The following is a 19718-nucleotide window of genomic DNA, read 5'->3' on the forward strand; positions in this document are numbered from 1 at the left end:
ACGCCGCAGTAAAACGAATAAACAGGTGCAAAAAACGATCAAACCATCAAGGTTTTAGGTACTGAAATCTATGAAAATACTAACTTTTTTATATATAACTCCACATGTAAATATTCTTATAACATTTACTTGCTTAGTCCTATATATAAAATTGTTTACTTTTATTTATAAGTACGTGAAAATAATTCTTAAAATGTGGGGTTAGGATAACAGAAAACGCATGTTTTACAAACGCTTTTTTTTAGTTATTATTTTATTTGGGTAAATTTAAATGGTAACAATGAATAAACAAAACATCAAGGATTTTATTTTTGTGCTTACTTTTGTTCTACACGTTTTACTTTTCAAGATTTCAGTACCTAAAAATGCCAGAAATTTCACCATTTCTCGGCCAGGGATATGGCCACCTTAATGCAACAAAGGAAATTAACTAGGTTTGACTCTGCTGTTTAGTTGCTCTTCATTCTCCTCTAGAGAATACACTTTTGCCTTCAAAGCGACCCACAAAAAATAATCGCAGGGTGTTAAGTCTGGCGATTGCGATAGCCATTTTTTGGGAGCATTTTGTCTTCTTCCGAATCACTGTCTCGTATCTTGCACATGTATTTACATGTGGAACAGGAAACGTGAAATAGGGAGGTACATCGTCACGCACAAACCACATTTCGAGGAGCAGGAACAGCAGTAGATTTACTAATAACTGTGACAAGGATTGATTAAAAAAAATTAAGATAGTTTTCTCTATTTGACCGATTTGGTAATACAGCAGGATCTATAATAAAATTACCGTAGATCTTGCAATGTATTGAGGTGATAAGGGGTATAATAACTATTATTTTAAAACAATTTAAACAATATTTTTTGAAACCGCTAGTTCACTATCTTCACATGCATCTAATGTCAGTTTGCCCCCCCCTGCCCGCTAACCTTTTCTGTTTCAGAGACAGCCAGGATCAAGAAACGAAGACAACGACACACACACACACATACACACCCCCCATACCCTCCTTAACCCTCCCCTCCCGCGCTAGCCTAAGGGCCACCTTAGCAAAGCGCATCCCAGGCTGCATAGCCGCACTACCCTACCCAACCATACCACACATAAACATGACACTACCCCCGGGGTTTACACAGACGAGCCGGCGAAGCAAGAAGAGCGCCAGAAGAAAGGGCCCTAGCCGGCGGGGCCCAGCCAGGACAAAAGGAGGTCCCACAAAGCGCCTACACCGGCCGCATTTGCGGTCGGGGTAGACGACGGATGGGGCCCACCTACGAAGGCTGTCCAGGCCTACACGAGATGAGGCAGGATAAAGAGGGATAATCCCCCTCGATCCCAAATCATTGAGGCCAATTTCTAGCCATAGAATAATGGCGCGAATGTCAGTTTTAAAGTTTTCATCAGTTCTTATCCAAAATGTTTCCTTCCATTTCTGCAGTTATTGTTGTACGGCGACGTCCTAGATCTTCATTCCCTCGTTGAAAACTACCATTTTTGCGAACGCATCTTTCAATATTTGTAAATATTTGATAGACACTTGTCGATAAAATTATGTATCCGAGTAAATTCTGACACTTTTGCAGCCAGTGCCTTGATAAAAGTCGTAAACTAAGAGCATACCCACTTGTTCGGCGTCTGCGTATCTATCTATGTGGAAAAATGAAGTAAAATGTGATAAAATTATAGAAAACTACAAAGTCAGTGCTTATGCTAGAATTTTATTAGGCAAGTAGTGTAGTATGGGTGGCAAGATATGTAGACATTTGAAAATTATTTGTTTGTACTAATATGGAATTTTGCATATTTCTGAGTAGGGGAAACACAAAGTATTGTAAATAATCGATATTAGTGACAATTAGGTGTAGTACACCAATATGACACATAGTTGAGCAAACTAATTCAAGAGTTATTCAATGTTATTAACATAATACTTATTTAGCTAATAAATAGTTTAGTGATGATTGCTCAACGAATACTGTTATTAATTCAGTGGACTGTCAATTTTGAAATTTTTTTTTAACTGTACTCAATCACAGTGCATTTACTTAGATTTAACTTGAAGTTTGAAGCTTGGCAAACTCCCAATTCGGTGATGGGCTTGCATAAATGACTACATTCCATGTGGCCAGCTGAACTCATAACGACAGATGGATTTAAATGAACATTTACATTACGGTCGATAGCCGCACGGTTTAAGGCGTCAGTACTTAAATCGGTGTGTCGATCTGCCCGGGTTTCGAATCCCGCGGCCGGTAGACCGTAGATTAGCTATGCTTGTACGAAGGATTGGCACCCTCTGTGCAGGTATGGTAGGGTGGAAGAATGTTGGCTTGGGTCAATGTGAGAGATTGACACCGGTTGGCATTTGACCACCTCCCTAATTAATGAGGTTTTCCAGGTTTCCATCATTCCTGCACTGAATGGTGGTTAGGGCCTACCAACATAAGTCCTTCCTGGGCGCAAATGCGGCCTGCGTAATAATAATATGCCACCTCCTCTCCCGCACAAGTCTCCGACTTCTGGGCTAATTCTCGTAGTTAGAATGAGGAGTAGAGATATTATTATATTATTATTTCCGTAAATATTTGTATTTTTTTTTAAATTGCTGGGCATACCAACGTAATTGTTGCTATGTTGCCTGAAAATGTATAAAATAAACAAAACGTTGGATTGGCAGCGCTTAAATTTATTTGTCCTGATTCCGACGACCTTCATCGTAAAATGTTTTAAATTATATTACAAGAAAATTACAATATTACAATGTCAATAGCTTGTCTTAAGATACGCTGGCGGCATACCTTATTAGAATTTTTCGAATTAAAAACAGGTTTGTAAGTATTAGACACGACCTTCTCAAAGAAAATCTAATTATTCTTCGCCAAAAGACAGATTAATGAATTTATAATTAGGAATATTTTCATTGACGACTTTCCCTAATTTTTTTTATGCCGACTTCACCTTTGAACAGAACCGTATTATAATTTAATTAAACCATGAGGTTAAATACTTAAAAACTCAGATTAATTGTGGAAGAATATGAAAAAATATTTTGTTCTAAGGAATCCACGTACCTGAGGAGGTAAATAGAACCCTGAAAAATAACAATGTAAACTTATTCGGCTTTTGTCGTAAAATGTAATTATCGGGCCCTTTTTCTTTGTAATTCACTTTAAATTCCATCAAGCGAGCGAAATTCTTTAATTTATTCCATTCATTTTACATTCCACGAAAATAATTTAACTTTAGTTCTGCGCGGAATATCTCATTACCTAAAAAAATTTACTCCAACACGTTGTCGGTGAAATACATAATGTGTCCCACACACATCTATGCAAATTGGGAGTGTTTCCTGAATAAAAATGTATAGTAGTGGTGCAGTATGAAGTACTAAGAAAATTATTTATTTTGGATATTACTGCTGCATAAATACTAGTAATTTAAATAGTTTCAATGTGAAATTAAAAAAAGAGAGAGAAAAAATAATAAAAATAGATACCCTAATACATAACTTTCATAAATGATTACAAGCCAAGCGACCAGTAATTTTGTTTGAAAAAGTAATTTTATTTATTTCATTAAATTCTGATAAAATTAAAAACTACTAAAACAATATGAATAAGACCTTGTTAAAATGCACACATTTCATTCAACCAATATCAAATATGTCTAGTGTCTCGTCACCGTGGGCCACCCTGTATGTATTAAGTTTAAGATCGATATTTCATGTCAATCAATTTTAAAAACAATTTTATTTAATTACATGTAACCCCTTCAACTGCTCCACTGAGGTTTAGGGATTTTTATTTTGTATTACCAATCATGAATTGTTGGTCGCCTATGCTCGACAGTCACGTGTCTTGTAAACATTTATTTATATTTAATTATTTTTAAACAAGCATGGCATTTATTAAAAAATATCTGTTTTCAACAAAAATAATTGTATTTTTCACTTTCATGAAGTAACGGTTATATTGTTGTGTGGTTATAAAACAAGAGTTTATAGCCATCATGCGAATATGCGCGCTCTTATTTAACGATATCTTCTTACAAATTCATTAGCTTAATGAAAAATAGTCTATATTCCATAAAAAAAAAATTGCTTTCTCTTTTACGAATACATCGTAACCATAAACCTAATACAACAAAATTTCATAAGAATGCCAGGAAAGTTTGTACATTACTACCTTTTTTACTTCATTTTAAGGTGTAAAGCTATATTATTAATGTCTGTAACTGTTTATTTGTGAAATTTTTTATTACTGTACCTATATTTACAACACTGATATGTAATAGGAGTTGATTATTTCAATCCCTTACAAAAATACTTCAGGGTTGAAAAAATTTCAAAAAGCGTAGTTTCTTTGACAGATAATGTTTGGTTTCTTTAGCTTAATATACGCGGAAGAGAAAAATATATGTTTTTAAAATTTTTGGAGGGGTGTAACTTTTCAGGGACCCATATTAATTTTTATCAGAGAATCGTCCCTTACATTTTTTCGGTATTATTTGGATACACCTGTATATTATTCGAATTACTTCAAATCATTTTCGGTTATCTTTGAAAAAATGTTATTTGAAAAATTTATTTATTGAGTTCCATGTCGGATTAAAAGAAAAAAATCCAACTTTAGAAGTTACCTTGTATATTAATTAGTTTTATTTCCAAGTATCCATATTGCACACAGTTAACAAGTTACTGATAAAAAGAGTAATCTACTGAACTACTTTTAATGAGAACTGTTCAATTAATCGTTAACCAAATAGTTATTTAATGAAGACAGATTATAAAAATTAGCAGAGGCTGCACAGGATCCCTGAGATATTATGTAATTAGTTACCCCTACAGATCTGGGGCAAGTTTCAAGAGATTCTGTAGCAAGATATATTAATTCAAGTCCATAATTTGCTGTAAGGAAATAGGGGATTATCATATAATGTTTGTAATATTAGTCCTACGTTTATATACTTCCCCTCAAGGGTGGGTGCATGGGGTCGTTGTGAGTTTCTAAAGTTTGAGGAAAGACCAAAGATAAGTGCTTTTTGGCTGGGCTGGAGTTAGATCTCTTATTTTTTAATTATGTATTTACATAACTTACTCATCATGGAATGTCAAGCAAGCACTACGTTTTTATTTTTGTTATATTTTTTTACACTATCATTTCCTATAATAATATTTTTAAAATAAGATCAAGAAAAATAATAAGTGAATTTGCAGATATTTATACAGGGGATAATACCAGAGGTGATCCTTTAGACCAGTGGTATTCAGCCAGGGGTACTCGCACCCCTAGGGGTACAAAGGGTCTTAAGGGGTACGCAAAAGGATTTCTTAGGATATGTAGGTAGATCGATACATAAAGAGGAAAAAAATAAGTTAATTAATAATAATAATAAAGTAAACCATTCAATTAATTTTCAGTATCCTAGGATGTTCTATAACATTTTATTTTTTTATTCAAAAACTAAAAACTGCAATTAACTTAATCCTCGCACTTACAAATATTCAGCCATATACTAAAAATCTCTATGCTATACGCAAGCTCAAATTTTTTATTTACCATTAGATAACACAGCCACACAAAAAATGTCCAAACCCACATATCATTTTTGAAGGAATTCAATGCGCTGAATGCCTATAGTCAAAATTCATGACTTCATGACAAATTTCGGAGAAAAGTGAAATTTTTTGGTGAAACATCCAAATATGGGTCAAAACAGATTTTTTCCTAAATTTTGTCCAAATATATCATTTTCATAGTATTTTGAGCCGCTGAATAAGATATCATTGGTAAAATTTACCTCTGACCAGGATATTTCTCAGAAAATCCAAAATTTGTGCTTTTCTACATACCTGAAAATTAAAAAAGTAATTATTAACAACTTTATAAGAAACATAAGAACTTAACACTACCTCCAACATCAAAATGAAAAATTATTGACCACTCTGTTTGATAAAAAAACTTATATTATTTATTATCGCAATTTTATTTTAAAACTTAGGCAAATTTGTTGGATGAAAATATGTATTGACTTAAATAGTGGAGAAAATAAAGCATATTTATAAATTCATGAACAATGCAGTTTTTGGAAAGACTATGGAAAATGTTAGAAAATATAAAGACAGAAAGTTAATCACTAGATGGTCAGGTAGATATGATACGAACCATTATATTTTAAAGCCAAATTTTCACAGTTGTACAATTTTTGATAAAAATGCGTGTGTAATAGAAATGAAACGATTAAACATTGTATTTAATAAACCTATATATGTAGGATTTAGTATATTAGATATTTCGCAAACAATTGTACATGATTTTTATTACAACTACATTAAAACAAATATAATGATAAAGCAAAATTAATACATATTAAAGGTGATATTAATAAATTAATAGTAATTACTTTTTTATAAAAAAAGTAAGAAAGCACTAATTTTGAATTTTTTGAAAGATATTGAGATTAGAGGTAAATTTTACTAGTGGCGTCGTGTTCAGCGCCTCAAAATACTACGAAAATGATATGTTTGTACAAAATTTGTGAAAAAATCAGTTTTGACCCATATTTGGTTCAATTTTCACCCAAATAGTGGATTTTCTGAGAAATATCGAGGTCATGGATAAATTTTACTAATGGCATCGTGTTCATCGCCTCAAAATACCACTAAAATGATATATTTGGACAAAATTTAGAAAAAAAAATCAGATTTGACCCATATTTGGACAAGTTTTCACCCAAAAATTTCACCTTTCTCCGAAATTTGTAGTGAAGTCATGAATTTTGACAACAGAATCGTCAGCGCATTGAATTACTTATCTCTTGGGTTTGGACCTTTTTTTGTAAACTATGTTCCAATTTTAATTACAGTACTAATGGTAATGTAGGCAATTAGGCACTAAAATAAAAAGGTAAAAAAAAATTATATTTATCTACTATTTGCCATCTAACGCTGACTTCTGGCATTCTACTAATTCTAACTAAAACTATTTCTTCAAATCTGATTTAAGATAAGGGGGTACCTGAATTTAAAAAATAGAGGTCCACTTACAAAAAAACATGAATACTACTGCTTTAGACTATTTTAGTAAATAATCCCTACCAACAAACGAGTATGTTCTAAACGGCTTTGTTTTCAAGACATTAAAGTTTTCTAAAAACATCACGTTAAAACAAATACATCGAAAGATGTTTGTTCTATTAGCGGACGAGACAACTTTTTACTTATAATGAGATAAATATTGGTATTATTAAACTCTTATGTTGTCAGACCAATTAACCGGCGGAAACATTTTTTTTTCAAAATAACCTGCCTGAACTACTTCAGAACGTGTTCTTAGAGCTGTTTTGCATTGACAATTTATTGATGAATAAATTGACGAAGTTCTTCATGAATTAATTCACGAATTTATTGATAAACAGCGTGGTTTTACACTGCTACAGACTTTGTCAAGTTTTTTGACGCATGAATCAGTTCTACCAACGAATCAAAGAAGCAAATAAATTTCAAAAATGTCACCTTTTCCACTCATAATTGTAGTGATACAACAGCGGTACCGTTTTGACACATATATAAATATTAGTGTTTGTAACTAACAAATCAGTAAAAACAATGCAAAACTAGTACGACGCCACACAATTATTTACATATTCCAATAACATAACCTCATTACTGATCTGAGGCTGGAAATCTGTTGGGTTGGTACTTCCGAACTTCACGAAGAAATTGACGAAAATTAGAACATGCTCTAATTCATCAAGAACTTGATGAATAAATTGATGAAGTTATTTGACAGCTGATTTGGTGCATTACACTTGTCAAATTTCTTGATGAAGCGACTTCATCAATTAATTGATCAATAAATTGTCAATGTAAAACAGCTTTTACATATAAGACGTGATATGAGGGATTATCAAATTATTAAATGCTGATATCTAATGTCATCAGGTCATTGTAATCCATACGATTTTTACCTGAGGAATTCCTCATAAAAGGATTGGTGTATTTTGAAGTGAACACATTGAAGGAATTACACGAAGGCGAAGGAAACGCCGCGAAAATAACTCGTAGAAAAGGCTGGCTTCTAATAGCATGCTGGATACTCCAAGCGATAGCTTGTGTGAATGAAAACAATGGTGATAACTTCCATCTTTAGATAGCTCCACACCTATACTAAGAAGTTAGTTTTTTTATTTGAAAAATAAAAATTTTCCTACTTAGCTCCATGTCTTGTCGATAGGAAAATTATAACATAAAAACGCCCTGTGTTTTTTCTTCTTGCCAAGGTACCGTAAAACCAATAAATTTCTGTATAGCGGCCCAAATGACGTTCTGACAGGTGTATAATGTCGATTTCGCTGTAAAATACTCACTTTCCTGTCGTGGATAATTCGGTCCATTAAACCAACACACCGTATCGATTTTCTCCCACAAGAGTGAATGCTCCCACATCATCACTAAAAGGTTACAGACCGTGTTGAAAATCCCTTCGATTCCCCCCTAGTCGATGAAATACTTAAATTACACCAATCCCGGAGGATACATTTATTCACGAATTGATATTAAAATTTCAACAAGACAGGCATTTCGAATTCGAATCGAATAAAGATTATAATAAATACAGCTATATACAAGATGCTTTCCAAATAAAAGAGATGCGGAAAAATTTTAAATTGACGGCATGCAAAGTACCCTAATATGAAACGGATTGAAATATGGAAAAGTGACAATATGAAATATTGCTAGATATTCGTCATAAATATAAAATTTCAATTGTTTAGCAAAAAAAAATAATTACATTTTTCGTAGATGGCCTGGATACGGTTATGCTTCCCGTAAGTAAGCCAGAAACTGTTTACCAGATGTGCATCTAATGAAAATCCATCTTCCCTCATAAATTCCAAAGAACATCATGCACACCGTCAAATAAGTTATTGTTCAAAAACTTAAGGAAAAGTTGTCCACTAGCTCTATCTGGCAACAAGTTGCGAAGATGTACGGCGTAGGGATTTTCTGTAACCCACCTATGCAAATTATGGACGTTTACTACACCATTTCGTGTAAAAAACGTCTCATCTGTCCATAATACAAGTTGAATGACTTCACGATAGATGTTCCTCAACTTTTGTTAACACTGTATAATTGTTCTTAGAAAGAACACATTCCATGTGATCTAATCTAGATGTCTTTTTTGTAATCGAATTATTATACTTTTATAAATTGACTAACCAAATTATAAACAACAGTAAATAGGTATATAAAAATTGAAAATTTGTACCTACACATTCACATCTATCCAAACAGTTCTCAGGCAATTTCATCCAGTGAGTGAAATTCTATAGATACTCAAGGATGCAGTAGGACAAGTTATAGTAATTGATGTCAACTAACCTTGTTTAACATCCCCATAAGTAGCTAGCTAGTGTTGAGTGGTTGGTTAACCTTAATTGAACAATTGAATACTACAGAATTGTCAATTCGATTCAGATTGCTCGTACCTTGATACCGTAACGACACCATTTACATGTATTCTTCAAATTGCATTTAAAATCTACAATTATAGAAAATTCAACAAATTTGGAGTTCACAGAAGCAATTTACAGAGTATTAAAAAATTTTAAATGATTTCAAAGTAAAAAATTTGCAAGAATTAATTTTAAAACCCATTTATATACACAATATGGTAAACGCTCAAACACATGACAACACAATTTTTATAACATTTTTGTCTTAGTAAATTATGTATTAATAGAACATAGATAATTAGAAAAATAGGAGTTAATCTTTATCTTGCACTCTTGTAAAAAAGTGTATTATTTTTTATTTCATGAAAAAAAATATTTTTATATTCTCTTGCAATAAATTCTTTATTAAATGCACTCTGTTGGTGTAGTAAAATTATTTAAAATACATAAATAATGCAGTGATATACACCGATACACATATAGCAGATATGTATTTTATACAGGGTGCCCATCGAAAACGTACCGCAAGGCATTACAGGGTAGTAATGAACTTTTCGGCAAAATCCAAAAACAGGTAAAGTTTGCTTCTGAGGGGGACAACTTTTTTTCTGATTTGCGAATTCTTTAGCCTGATTTTGGTGAGCAAAAAATTGTCCGCTTTTTGTTTCGTATTTAGATAGGCCACAAGAAGATGCTAGATAACTGTCTTGTGACTTGTAGTTGAAGAGTACCAATACTGCCGAGTCTTTTAAATTGATTAGTTATGATGTACTCAATTTCAGAAAGAGTAGAAATTATTGAGCTTTTTTTTAAAAACAATGAATGCGGAAATCGGGTCGCCGAACTGTTCAACCTACGGCATCCTGAGAAACATGCGTCTGGAAAAATTGTTCGCGAATTGGTGGCCAAATTTCGCGAAACTGGCTCCGTTCATAACAAAAAGAGGCAGGTTGAAAATCCGGTACTAAATGAACCTACGGAAATAGCGGTATTGGGGCAAGTGGCAATGGATAGTACGCTGAGTACAATGCAATTGGTTACTGCGACAGGAGTGAGTCGTACAAGTGTCCAACGAATATTAAAAAAATACAAATTCCATCCTTATAAGATTCGGCTAGTGTAAGAGCTAAATGAAGACGATTTTGATCGTCGTTTGCAATTTTGCGAAATAATGACTGAACGAGCGATAAACGATAATTTCCTCTTTAATGTGTGTTTTTCGGACGAGTGTACGTTCTTCTTGAATGGTTTAGTGAATCGCCATAATTGTCGTTACTGGGCTGATACCAATCCAAGGATTTTCCATGAGACACACTCCCAACACCCCCAGAAGTTGAATGTATGGCGAGGTATTTTTGGAAATTCCATTGTAGGTCCTTTTTTCCTTCCTGGAAATTTGACAGGCGATATGTACTTGGATTTACTACAAAATGTCATCGACCCAGCTCTAACAAATATCATAGAGGACGACCCTGCTTACAATGAACACGAACTGATTTTCCAGCAAGACGGAGCTCCTCCACATTACTCGCTTAATGTGCGCAATTACCTAAATGAGACGTTTCCAGGACGCTGGATAGGACGAAGAGGTGCAATTGAGTGGCCCCCTCGGTCACCCGACTTAAATCCTTTAGATTTCTTTCTCTGGGGGCACATTAAAAGCAAAGTTTACAGCACTCCACCTGATACCTTGGAAGATCTGCGAGGACGAATCATTAATGTATGTCGCGAAGTAACACCGCAAGTGCTCCAGAATGTTCGACAACGGTTTGAAGACAACCTGTATCATTGTATGCAAGTTGGCGGACAACATTTTCAGCATTTACTTGACTAATACCGTAAGTTTTGAAGTAAAATTAAATCGATTTTCGCATTTCTCGTCAAAAATATTGTTCGTATTTTCAAAGCTGCATATTTTCTAAAATAATGAATCGATTTTCGAAAAGTAAGAATCGATGTATAGAGAATTAAAAGCCCTTCCTAATGACCCCCCCACTTGACCCCCATTCCCATTTGAAAAAAATTTAGGGGATAGCACCCCCACTTAGGGGGTTGAAGATTTTGGTATGCTTTTTGAGCCAAAAGTTGTCCCCCTCAGAAACAAATTTGACCTGTTTTTGGATTTTGCCGAAAAGTAGAAGAAGTAGAGAAAGAATATACCCTGTATATGGAAGTGCCAATGGTAATGGTCTTGAAGTTCGACAGCTGGATGCTGAGGCTTATTACATTCCTAACTTGGCAGAGTTTATCCTATTCATAGATAAAGTAAGATTTTCGTAGGATGGAATTTGTTTGGATCAGAATCCACATGCTGTCGTTGAACCAGACATTAACAACAATAAATTTAAATATCTGGATACTTTAATAGAACCTGTTCTATCGCCTAATTGCTTTCTAATTGCAATTAATTTCTAATTGCTTTCCTAATTGCTAATTGCTAAATCTTTAACTTTTATTTTTAATTTTTTTTTATGATCTTCAATAATTTCTACACAATGGAAACAGTCAGTAAATTTTGTTCAATTTTTAAAAAAGATGACAAAACTAAAATTGAAAATTACAGACCTGTTGCAATCATGTAATTTAGAATCTTTAATTTCTCCAAACCAATATGGGTCCACGCAAGGAAGATCAGCAATAACAAATCTGGTATGTACTGATTCGTACGTATCAACCATTGTTGTGAAAGGGAAGGTTGATGGCATATACAGACTGTTACAAATTCGTTTCTCACTACAGGGACCTCGGAAACGGTAAGAGGTACGAAGTAGCTTAAGTGGGGGCAAAGTTGCGTAATCAGGGGACCAACATTATGTCTTTAAAAAATCAAGGCTAACATGTTTAGTTTTCGAAATATTTTGGAAATCCGTATTTGTTTCATTTCAGCCTTATTTGGGATGATATTGAAAAAAGAAGAACACTTTACAAAATTAAAAAGTATTGGTAATAGTTAGACATGACAATCCCCTCCTCAGGCAAGCCGTTGACTACGTACCCGACGTGACCGACAAACACAAAAGACCAGACACCAACTTTTTGACCCTGGGTGACCACCCCAACGACGTCCCCCCCCCCCTGCCCGCTAACCTTTTCTGTTTCAGAGACCGCCAGGATCAAGAAACGAAGACAACGACACACACACACACATACACACACACACCCCCCCATACCCTCTTTACCTCTCCCTTCCCGCGCTAGCCTAAGGGCCACCTTGGCAAAGCGCATCCCAGGCTGCATAGCCGCACTACCCTACCCAACCATACCACACATAAACATGACACTACCCCCGGGGTTTACACAGACGAGCCGGCGAAGCAAGAAGAGCGCCAGAAGAAAGGGCCCTAGCCGGCGGGGCCCAGCCAGGACAAAAGGAGGTCCCACAAAGCGCCTACACCGGCCGCATTAGCGGTCGGGGTAGACGACGGATGGGGCCCACCTACGAAGGCTGTCCAGGCCTACACGAGATGAGGCAGGATAAGGAGGGATAATCCCCCTCGATCCCAAATCATTGAGGCCAATTTCTAGCCATGGAATAATGGCGGCGGTAATAGTTAATAATAATAAATGTTTTATTGTTACGCGTGGTGGTAATAGTTTAAATAGATGGATTTCACAGGATCTAACGACACTTACAGTGTACGATAATAACTCAATAAACAAAAAAATCTAAATAAAAAATTTAGATAAATTTGGAACGAATACACTGACGATGAATTTTTCGAGACAAAACGTGTGAATCTGGTGCCGGCTGAGGCAGTACAGTATTGGGGGTCATAAAGGCTTGCAAAAAATGTAATAAAATTTCCAGTTTCTTATTTAAAAAACTGAAGTTGATAATGGTCCTGGAGAGACAAAACGTTACATGTAAAAATTGATTATGCCATGCGATAGAGGGCAAAAAGTGGCCTTGTGTTCTTCTTTTTTTCAATATCATCTCGAACATATCTTGATTATGCAACTTTGCCCCCATTTAAGCTACTTCGTACCTCTTACCGTTTCCCAGCCAGTATACTCATCTGTTAAAAGCTTTTGACAGGCTTGACGAAGATCTGGTATTGCAAAAATTATTTTTCTATAGCTTCTATAATGTGTGTTTCATTCCCATTACGGTCTTTATCTCACTTACTTTTGGGTAGTTAAAATAATTAAATTAATTTTTTTTCAAAAGAGCTATCGCATGCTCCACATTTCTATTTAAAAAGAGATGACGTCACCATTGTCACATAGATAACGTTACATGTACAGGGTGATTCACTATGTTTTGACACCCCTTTAACTTTTTTGTTTTAAGAGTTACAAAAAAATGTAAAATACAAAAGTTGCACGATTTTTTATGAAGTTTCCGAAAATGATAGTAAAAAACAAATGAAGTCTAAACAAAATGGCCGCGGATGCTAACTTAATTTAAATGGAACATCCTATATATTTTTGTCGAGCATAGTCATATAGGGTTTGTTGTATCCATCTCTAACAATAAGCAAGATAATATTAAAAAACGAAAAGAAGGTTTTTTTTATTAAGAAAATAAGATATCTTGTAATTGTTAAACCCCTTTCAGGCATTCGTGACTAGTAAGGGTAACTTGATCTATTTTTTCTTTATTTTTTGGATATTTTGCCATCTGTGAAAAAAATTTAAAATTAATGAAATAAACACTTACGCCAAATGGATCAGTCAAGGGTTATTTTTTACGGAGTTTATTATCAAAAACGCGCAAAAATAATGTTTTTCAGTGCTTTTTCTGCTTTTTCTGTGTGAGATTTTTTTTTTTGGTTAGACAAAACTATTTTCAAACCCTTGACTGATCCACTTGCACAAGTGTTTATTTAACTAATTATTTAAATAACTTCAGACAGTAACTTGATCTAATTCCCCAACCAATGGACAAATTTCCTTTGAAAGTCCTGGAGCGTCACAAATATCGTCCCCTTTACCTCTAATAGATTACGTGTTGCTGAACTTGTGTACAGAAGCTCCTCCTGCGCATATAGGTTCCAAAGTTTCGACAAAAGCGAGCCGAACAAGCCCGGACGAAATTACATAATTAATTAAGTTAAACATTAACGAAACGGTAGTGTTCGGAAATACGGGACCGGGACAAAAACGTGGCGCGGCAACGTGGCAATAAAACGTGATATCGCCCCCATGTGAACGGGGCAGATGTTCTGTTACGTGCAATGCGGATCAATTAGTAACCGTAATTTAACGACGAAGCGTAAACTGATCCCATAAATCAGATCCGTTGTAATTTATATAATGATATATTTTACACAGCCGCTACTAAATAAATATTCCCTATTTTGAAGGATCATTAAGCGCGGTTTTCGGCCCAATTAGAAAACTTAAAAAATTCATGATTTTTATGGCTGGAGGCGAGACAAACAAAATGCAATCAATTTTAACTCAAACGGACCCACCCCCCATCACCCACTGTCCTACATACCCCCCAATAACCGACCTACATTCAACTACTATGACAGGTCCTAGTAATGGCAGAAAAATGTCGTTTTCCATATCCCTAGGGCCATACAAACAATATTCCGTTGATTTTGAACCAAACGGGCCTACGCCCATTTTCCCATACCCATCCCCACAATTCTAATTACGTCCAACTCTTGTGACAGACAGGAGTGCCAGAAAACTCAAACTGAAGCTCAGATAAATACAAACTAGGGCCCGGACAGGCAAGCTCAACCTGAATAACCGACTGGTAGAGTGTATTTTAACCATGGCCAGGAAAACTGAACCTCTGAAAGGCAAACTAAATCTGAACCTCGCATGGGGGAACTCTAACTGAGGCTCAAACATGAAATCTGTATCTCAAACAGAAGCTCAAGCTGTCAAAATCAGGCCTAAGCATCGACAGCGAACTGAAACTGAAGTTCAATCAGGTAAAACCAAGCTGAAGCTTGGACAGGGAAACTCAGACATGGAAGCTCAAACTCTAATAGAAGCTATAGCTGGTAAAACTGAAGCTCGGACAGGGAAATATTGGCCCAAAATCAAGTGAATATTTCTTGTCTGGTCTAGGGCTGTTTAAAGAGTCATTTTTGTGACACCACTTCTTGTCATAATAGTTGGATATGGGTAATAGTACAACCCAAAACAAGTGAATATTGCTTGTCTGGCTCTAGGGATATGTAAAAAGTCATTTTTCTGCCCTTACTACTTGTCATGGTTGTTGGATATGAGTCGGTTATTGGGGGGTTTGTATGGTAGTAGCGGATGGTGGGGAATGGGCCCATTTGTTGTTGTTTTTGGTCTTCAATTGGATGCAGAAATAACTTCAAAATTAATCTGTCAAGAATTGAAAAGACTTGTGGATGTAACGATTGAGGAATCTGATTTAAACAACTTTTATAGACTTGGGAAAACAAAAAATTGCCCTATAAAAATTGAATTTATATCATATTTGAAAAAAGATCAAATAATAAGGAATAAAAATAAATTAAAAGGAACGAATGTATTCATTGCACATGACCAGACTATTAAACAGCGTCAAGAAAACAAAATCCTAAAACGGCACCTACAAGTGAATAAACAAAATAAGAAAAATTGCTACATTAAAGGTAACAAGTTGTACGTGAATAATATAGCGCATACAATAAATGATCTAGAATCCGTGAAAGACATAGAAACCAATTTTTATGTGTCAAATAGTGCACCAGCTACACCAAGTTGGGAAGAAAATAATATTTTATGTGAACTAAATTCTGGTAAATTTCAGGTAAAATTGTTGAAAGAAAGGAAAAATCCCAAGAAAAAACTGTAACAACACGTTCGAAAACTGCAAAACATTAATTAACTGTGTTGTTTTAGTATTAGTAGTATAAGTATGTTTTAGATTCTAAATTCATTATTAAATTGAAATATTTATTTTGGCATATAAGAAGTGGTACATAAGTTGGTTGTCAATATGGATCAATATATCCGAGATTTTAAATTAAATGCTGTAGAAACGTACACTTTGCAAAACCATACGGAAGCAAATGCAGTCTTAAGTGTAAATAATACAGAAAAAAGTTTCACTGTTCTAAATAATAACATTCGCAGTTTAAATAAAAATTTGGATGAACTTAAAATTTTATTACATAATATAGAGATTGATGTTGATTGTATAATACTTACAGAAACGTGGAAATTAGATTCTCCGGAAATATTCAACATCAACGGATATAATATGATATACAATAGGGGGGAGATAAATCAAAATGATGGAGTAGTAGCGTACATAAAATCCAATTTTAAATTTAAGTATGAAGTTATTAATATTGGCAATATAAAAATTTTGAATGTTACGATTGACTTCAATATAGACAACATTATACACATTATAGCAGTTTATAGGTCACAATCAACAGATCCCTTTGAATTTAATCACAATCTTCAAAGCTATCTTCATACAATGAATATAATATCTAATAAACACTATATAATAATAGGTGACATAAACGTTGATATAATTGAAAATAGTGAGTGTGCTGTAGAGTATACCAACATATTGAATGAATTTAGTTTTATATCCACAATAAACAGACCTACAAGGGTACTAGGAAATCAAAAATCGTGTATTGATCACATTTTTATTAAACCTAAAAATATTTACTATTTAGAACAAATGTTACCTATTATTGTAGAAACTAATATAACTGATCACTATACAGTAATGTTGCAAATTATGTTTAATAATAAAAAAATGAAAAATGATACATCTCATTACAGTACCACAATAGATAATAATAAATTATGTACGAAATTAACTAATATGTGTTGGGATCCTGTATTTACTGCTAGGAACGTAGAGTCTGCAACAAGTACATTTGTAAATATTATTAAACAAGCAGTACAAGATTGTACTAATTTAAAAAAAAAATAAAAAGAAAACTGCATAAAAAGTCACAGTGGATAACAAATGCACTACTAAAATCGATTAATACAAAAAACGACATGTTCAAAAAATTAAAAAGCAATCCAAATAATGCTAATTTAAAAAAAGAGTACATTGATTATAAAAATAAGTTAACAAACCTGATAAAAAAGTCAAAACAAAATTATTTTCAAAATATAATTAATAAAAACAAAAACAATACAAAGAGGTTGTGGAATGTAATTCAAGACTTAACAAAATCAAATCTTAAATTTAATAAAATATCGTCTCTAAAAAATGTTGATGGTGATATTATAACTGAGTTAAAAGAAATTTGTAATGAATTTAATACAACTTTTGCAAACACAGGAAAGTATTTAGCACAAAAAATACAACAAAAAAATGATATTAAATATAGGAACGTAACAATAGAAAAATCATTAGTTTTGTTACCTACCGATGCATATGAGGTGAATGATATTATATGTCAATTAAAAGACAATAAATCACCGGGGTTGGATCACATTAGAGCTGAAATGCTAAAACCTATTGCCTGTTATTTACTGGAGCCACTTGTATTTATCTTTAACAAATGTATACAGACAGGATCTTGGCCATCAGCTTTCAAAGATTCTTTGATTGTTCCTATATTTAAAAAAGGGGATGTCACGACGGCTAGTAATTATAGACCAGTTTCATTAATAACTAATTTTACGAAAATATTCGAAAAATTATTAAAAGTTAGATTAGTCTCTTTCCTTAATAAAAATAAGTAAACAATACGGTTTTAGACAAAATATATCAACTGAAGATGCTATGATAGACTTAATAAATAATGTGTCCTCGGCATTAGATAAAAGTACACCTTGTTTAAGTACTTTTATAGATTTATCAAAAGCATTTGACACTGTCAGCCATTCGCTACTGTTACAGTCACTGGAAAATATTGGTGTACGTGGAATATGTTTACAACTTTTTCAAAATTATTTATCAAACAGACATCAAAGTGTAAGAGTAGGGAATGTCTACAGTGACAAACTAATCATAGAATATGGTGTACCCCAAGGCACAGTATTAGGACCTATTCCATTCTCAATATACATAAATGATTTGTTTTCATTGCCAATAAGAGGAGACATTATTGGATTTGCTGATGACACAGCAATATTTCATAAAGCTGAATCATGGATTGAATTAAAACAGTTAGTGCAAACGGATTTGCTTTACCTTAAAAATTGGTTTGACTATAAATTATTAACCCTTAACTTAGAAAAAACAACATACTTACCTTTTAGTTGTAACAAATCAAACCTTCCAAATTTTGACTCCATAGATTTACAAATTCAAGGAAAACCTTACAGTATTCTTCCAAAAACAAAAGTAAAATATTTAGGAGTATTTATTGATTGCCATTTACGTTGTGATGTACATAAAAACTATGTAATAAAAAAGTTACAGACACTCCTATACAAATTTAGATATATATGTAAGATATTAGACAAAACTCAGTTAAATATTGTTTACCATGCATTGGTGGAAAGCCATATAAATTATGGGGTCTTAACATGGGGCGCTGCTGTAAAAAGCTATATAAAGCCTCTGGAAATCATACAAAAACGATTTCTCAAACTAATGTTGAATAAAAATCCCACTTATCCCAGTGATCAGTTGTATAGCGAATCAAAATTGTTTGACATTAGACAGCTATTCTATTATAAATGCGCTTTAAAATTCCATTTAGCTGGTAAGCAATATGGCGAGAATAAATCCTTTTATAATACTCGAGGGAAAAATTTATACAAACCGCCCTTTATGGCAAAAAATATTGGTCAAAGATCATATGCTTATTTGGCTATAAAATTATATTAATTATTAATTACCTGATATCTTGAAAATTACTAAGTCATCAAATCATACTATAAAAAGAAAATTAAAAATTATATATTAGAAACCCCCAGACAACTAATTCACAGCTTTATAGAAACCAGCAATAAATAAATGAGGATATTTTATGTGTGTATGTGTGTATATGCGTGTATGTATGTATGTATGTATGTATGTGTGTATATATATGTGTATATGTATATGTGTATATATATGTAGGTATATGGTTATGTATGTCAGTGTATGTACGAAATAATTATGTCAATATATGTCTAAATTTTTCTTAAGTTTATTAACTGAGTGTACCACACACGATGATATATATATTGTATGTTAATATTGTATTAAAATATTGTACTGCATTATTGTTCTCGAAACAAGTCATTACTTATCGAGTATATGTTTTATTACTTTTTTTATGCTTATTCTTACTATTAAGATTAGATTCTAAAATTGATTATTGTATATTGTTAGAAAGGATGTAGCATAGGTAAATAAACATTATTATTA

At 33.4% G+C, this 19718-nt stretch overlaps 1 protein-coding gene across 1 annotated transcript in view; it reads left to right on the forward strand.

Moving 5' to 3' along the window:
• Positions 1 to 15263: 15263 nt before the first annotated feature.
• LOC108904662 overlaps positions 15264 to 19718 on the forward strand; it is a 54833-nt gene continuing 50378 nt past the window's right edge. Inside the window, exon 1 of the mRNA XM_018707297.1 lies at positions 15264 to 15463. Coding sequence (XP_018562813.1) covers positions 15264 to 15463 — 200 coding nt within the window. The remainder of the gene's footprint in view (positions 15464 to 19718) is intronic.

This window comes from Anoplophora glabripennis, unplaced genomic scaffold (genome assembly GCF_000390285.2).
Source record: "Anoplophora glabripennis isolate ALB-LARVAE unplaced genomic scaffold, Agla_2.0 scaffold186, whole genome shotgun sequence".
NCBI lineage: Eukaryota > Metazoa > Arthropoda > Insecta > Coleoptera > Cerambycidae > Anoplophora > Anoplophora glabripennis.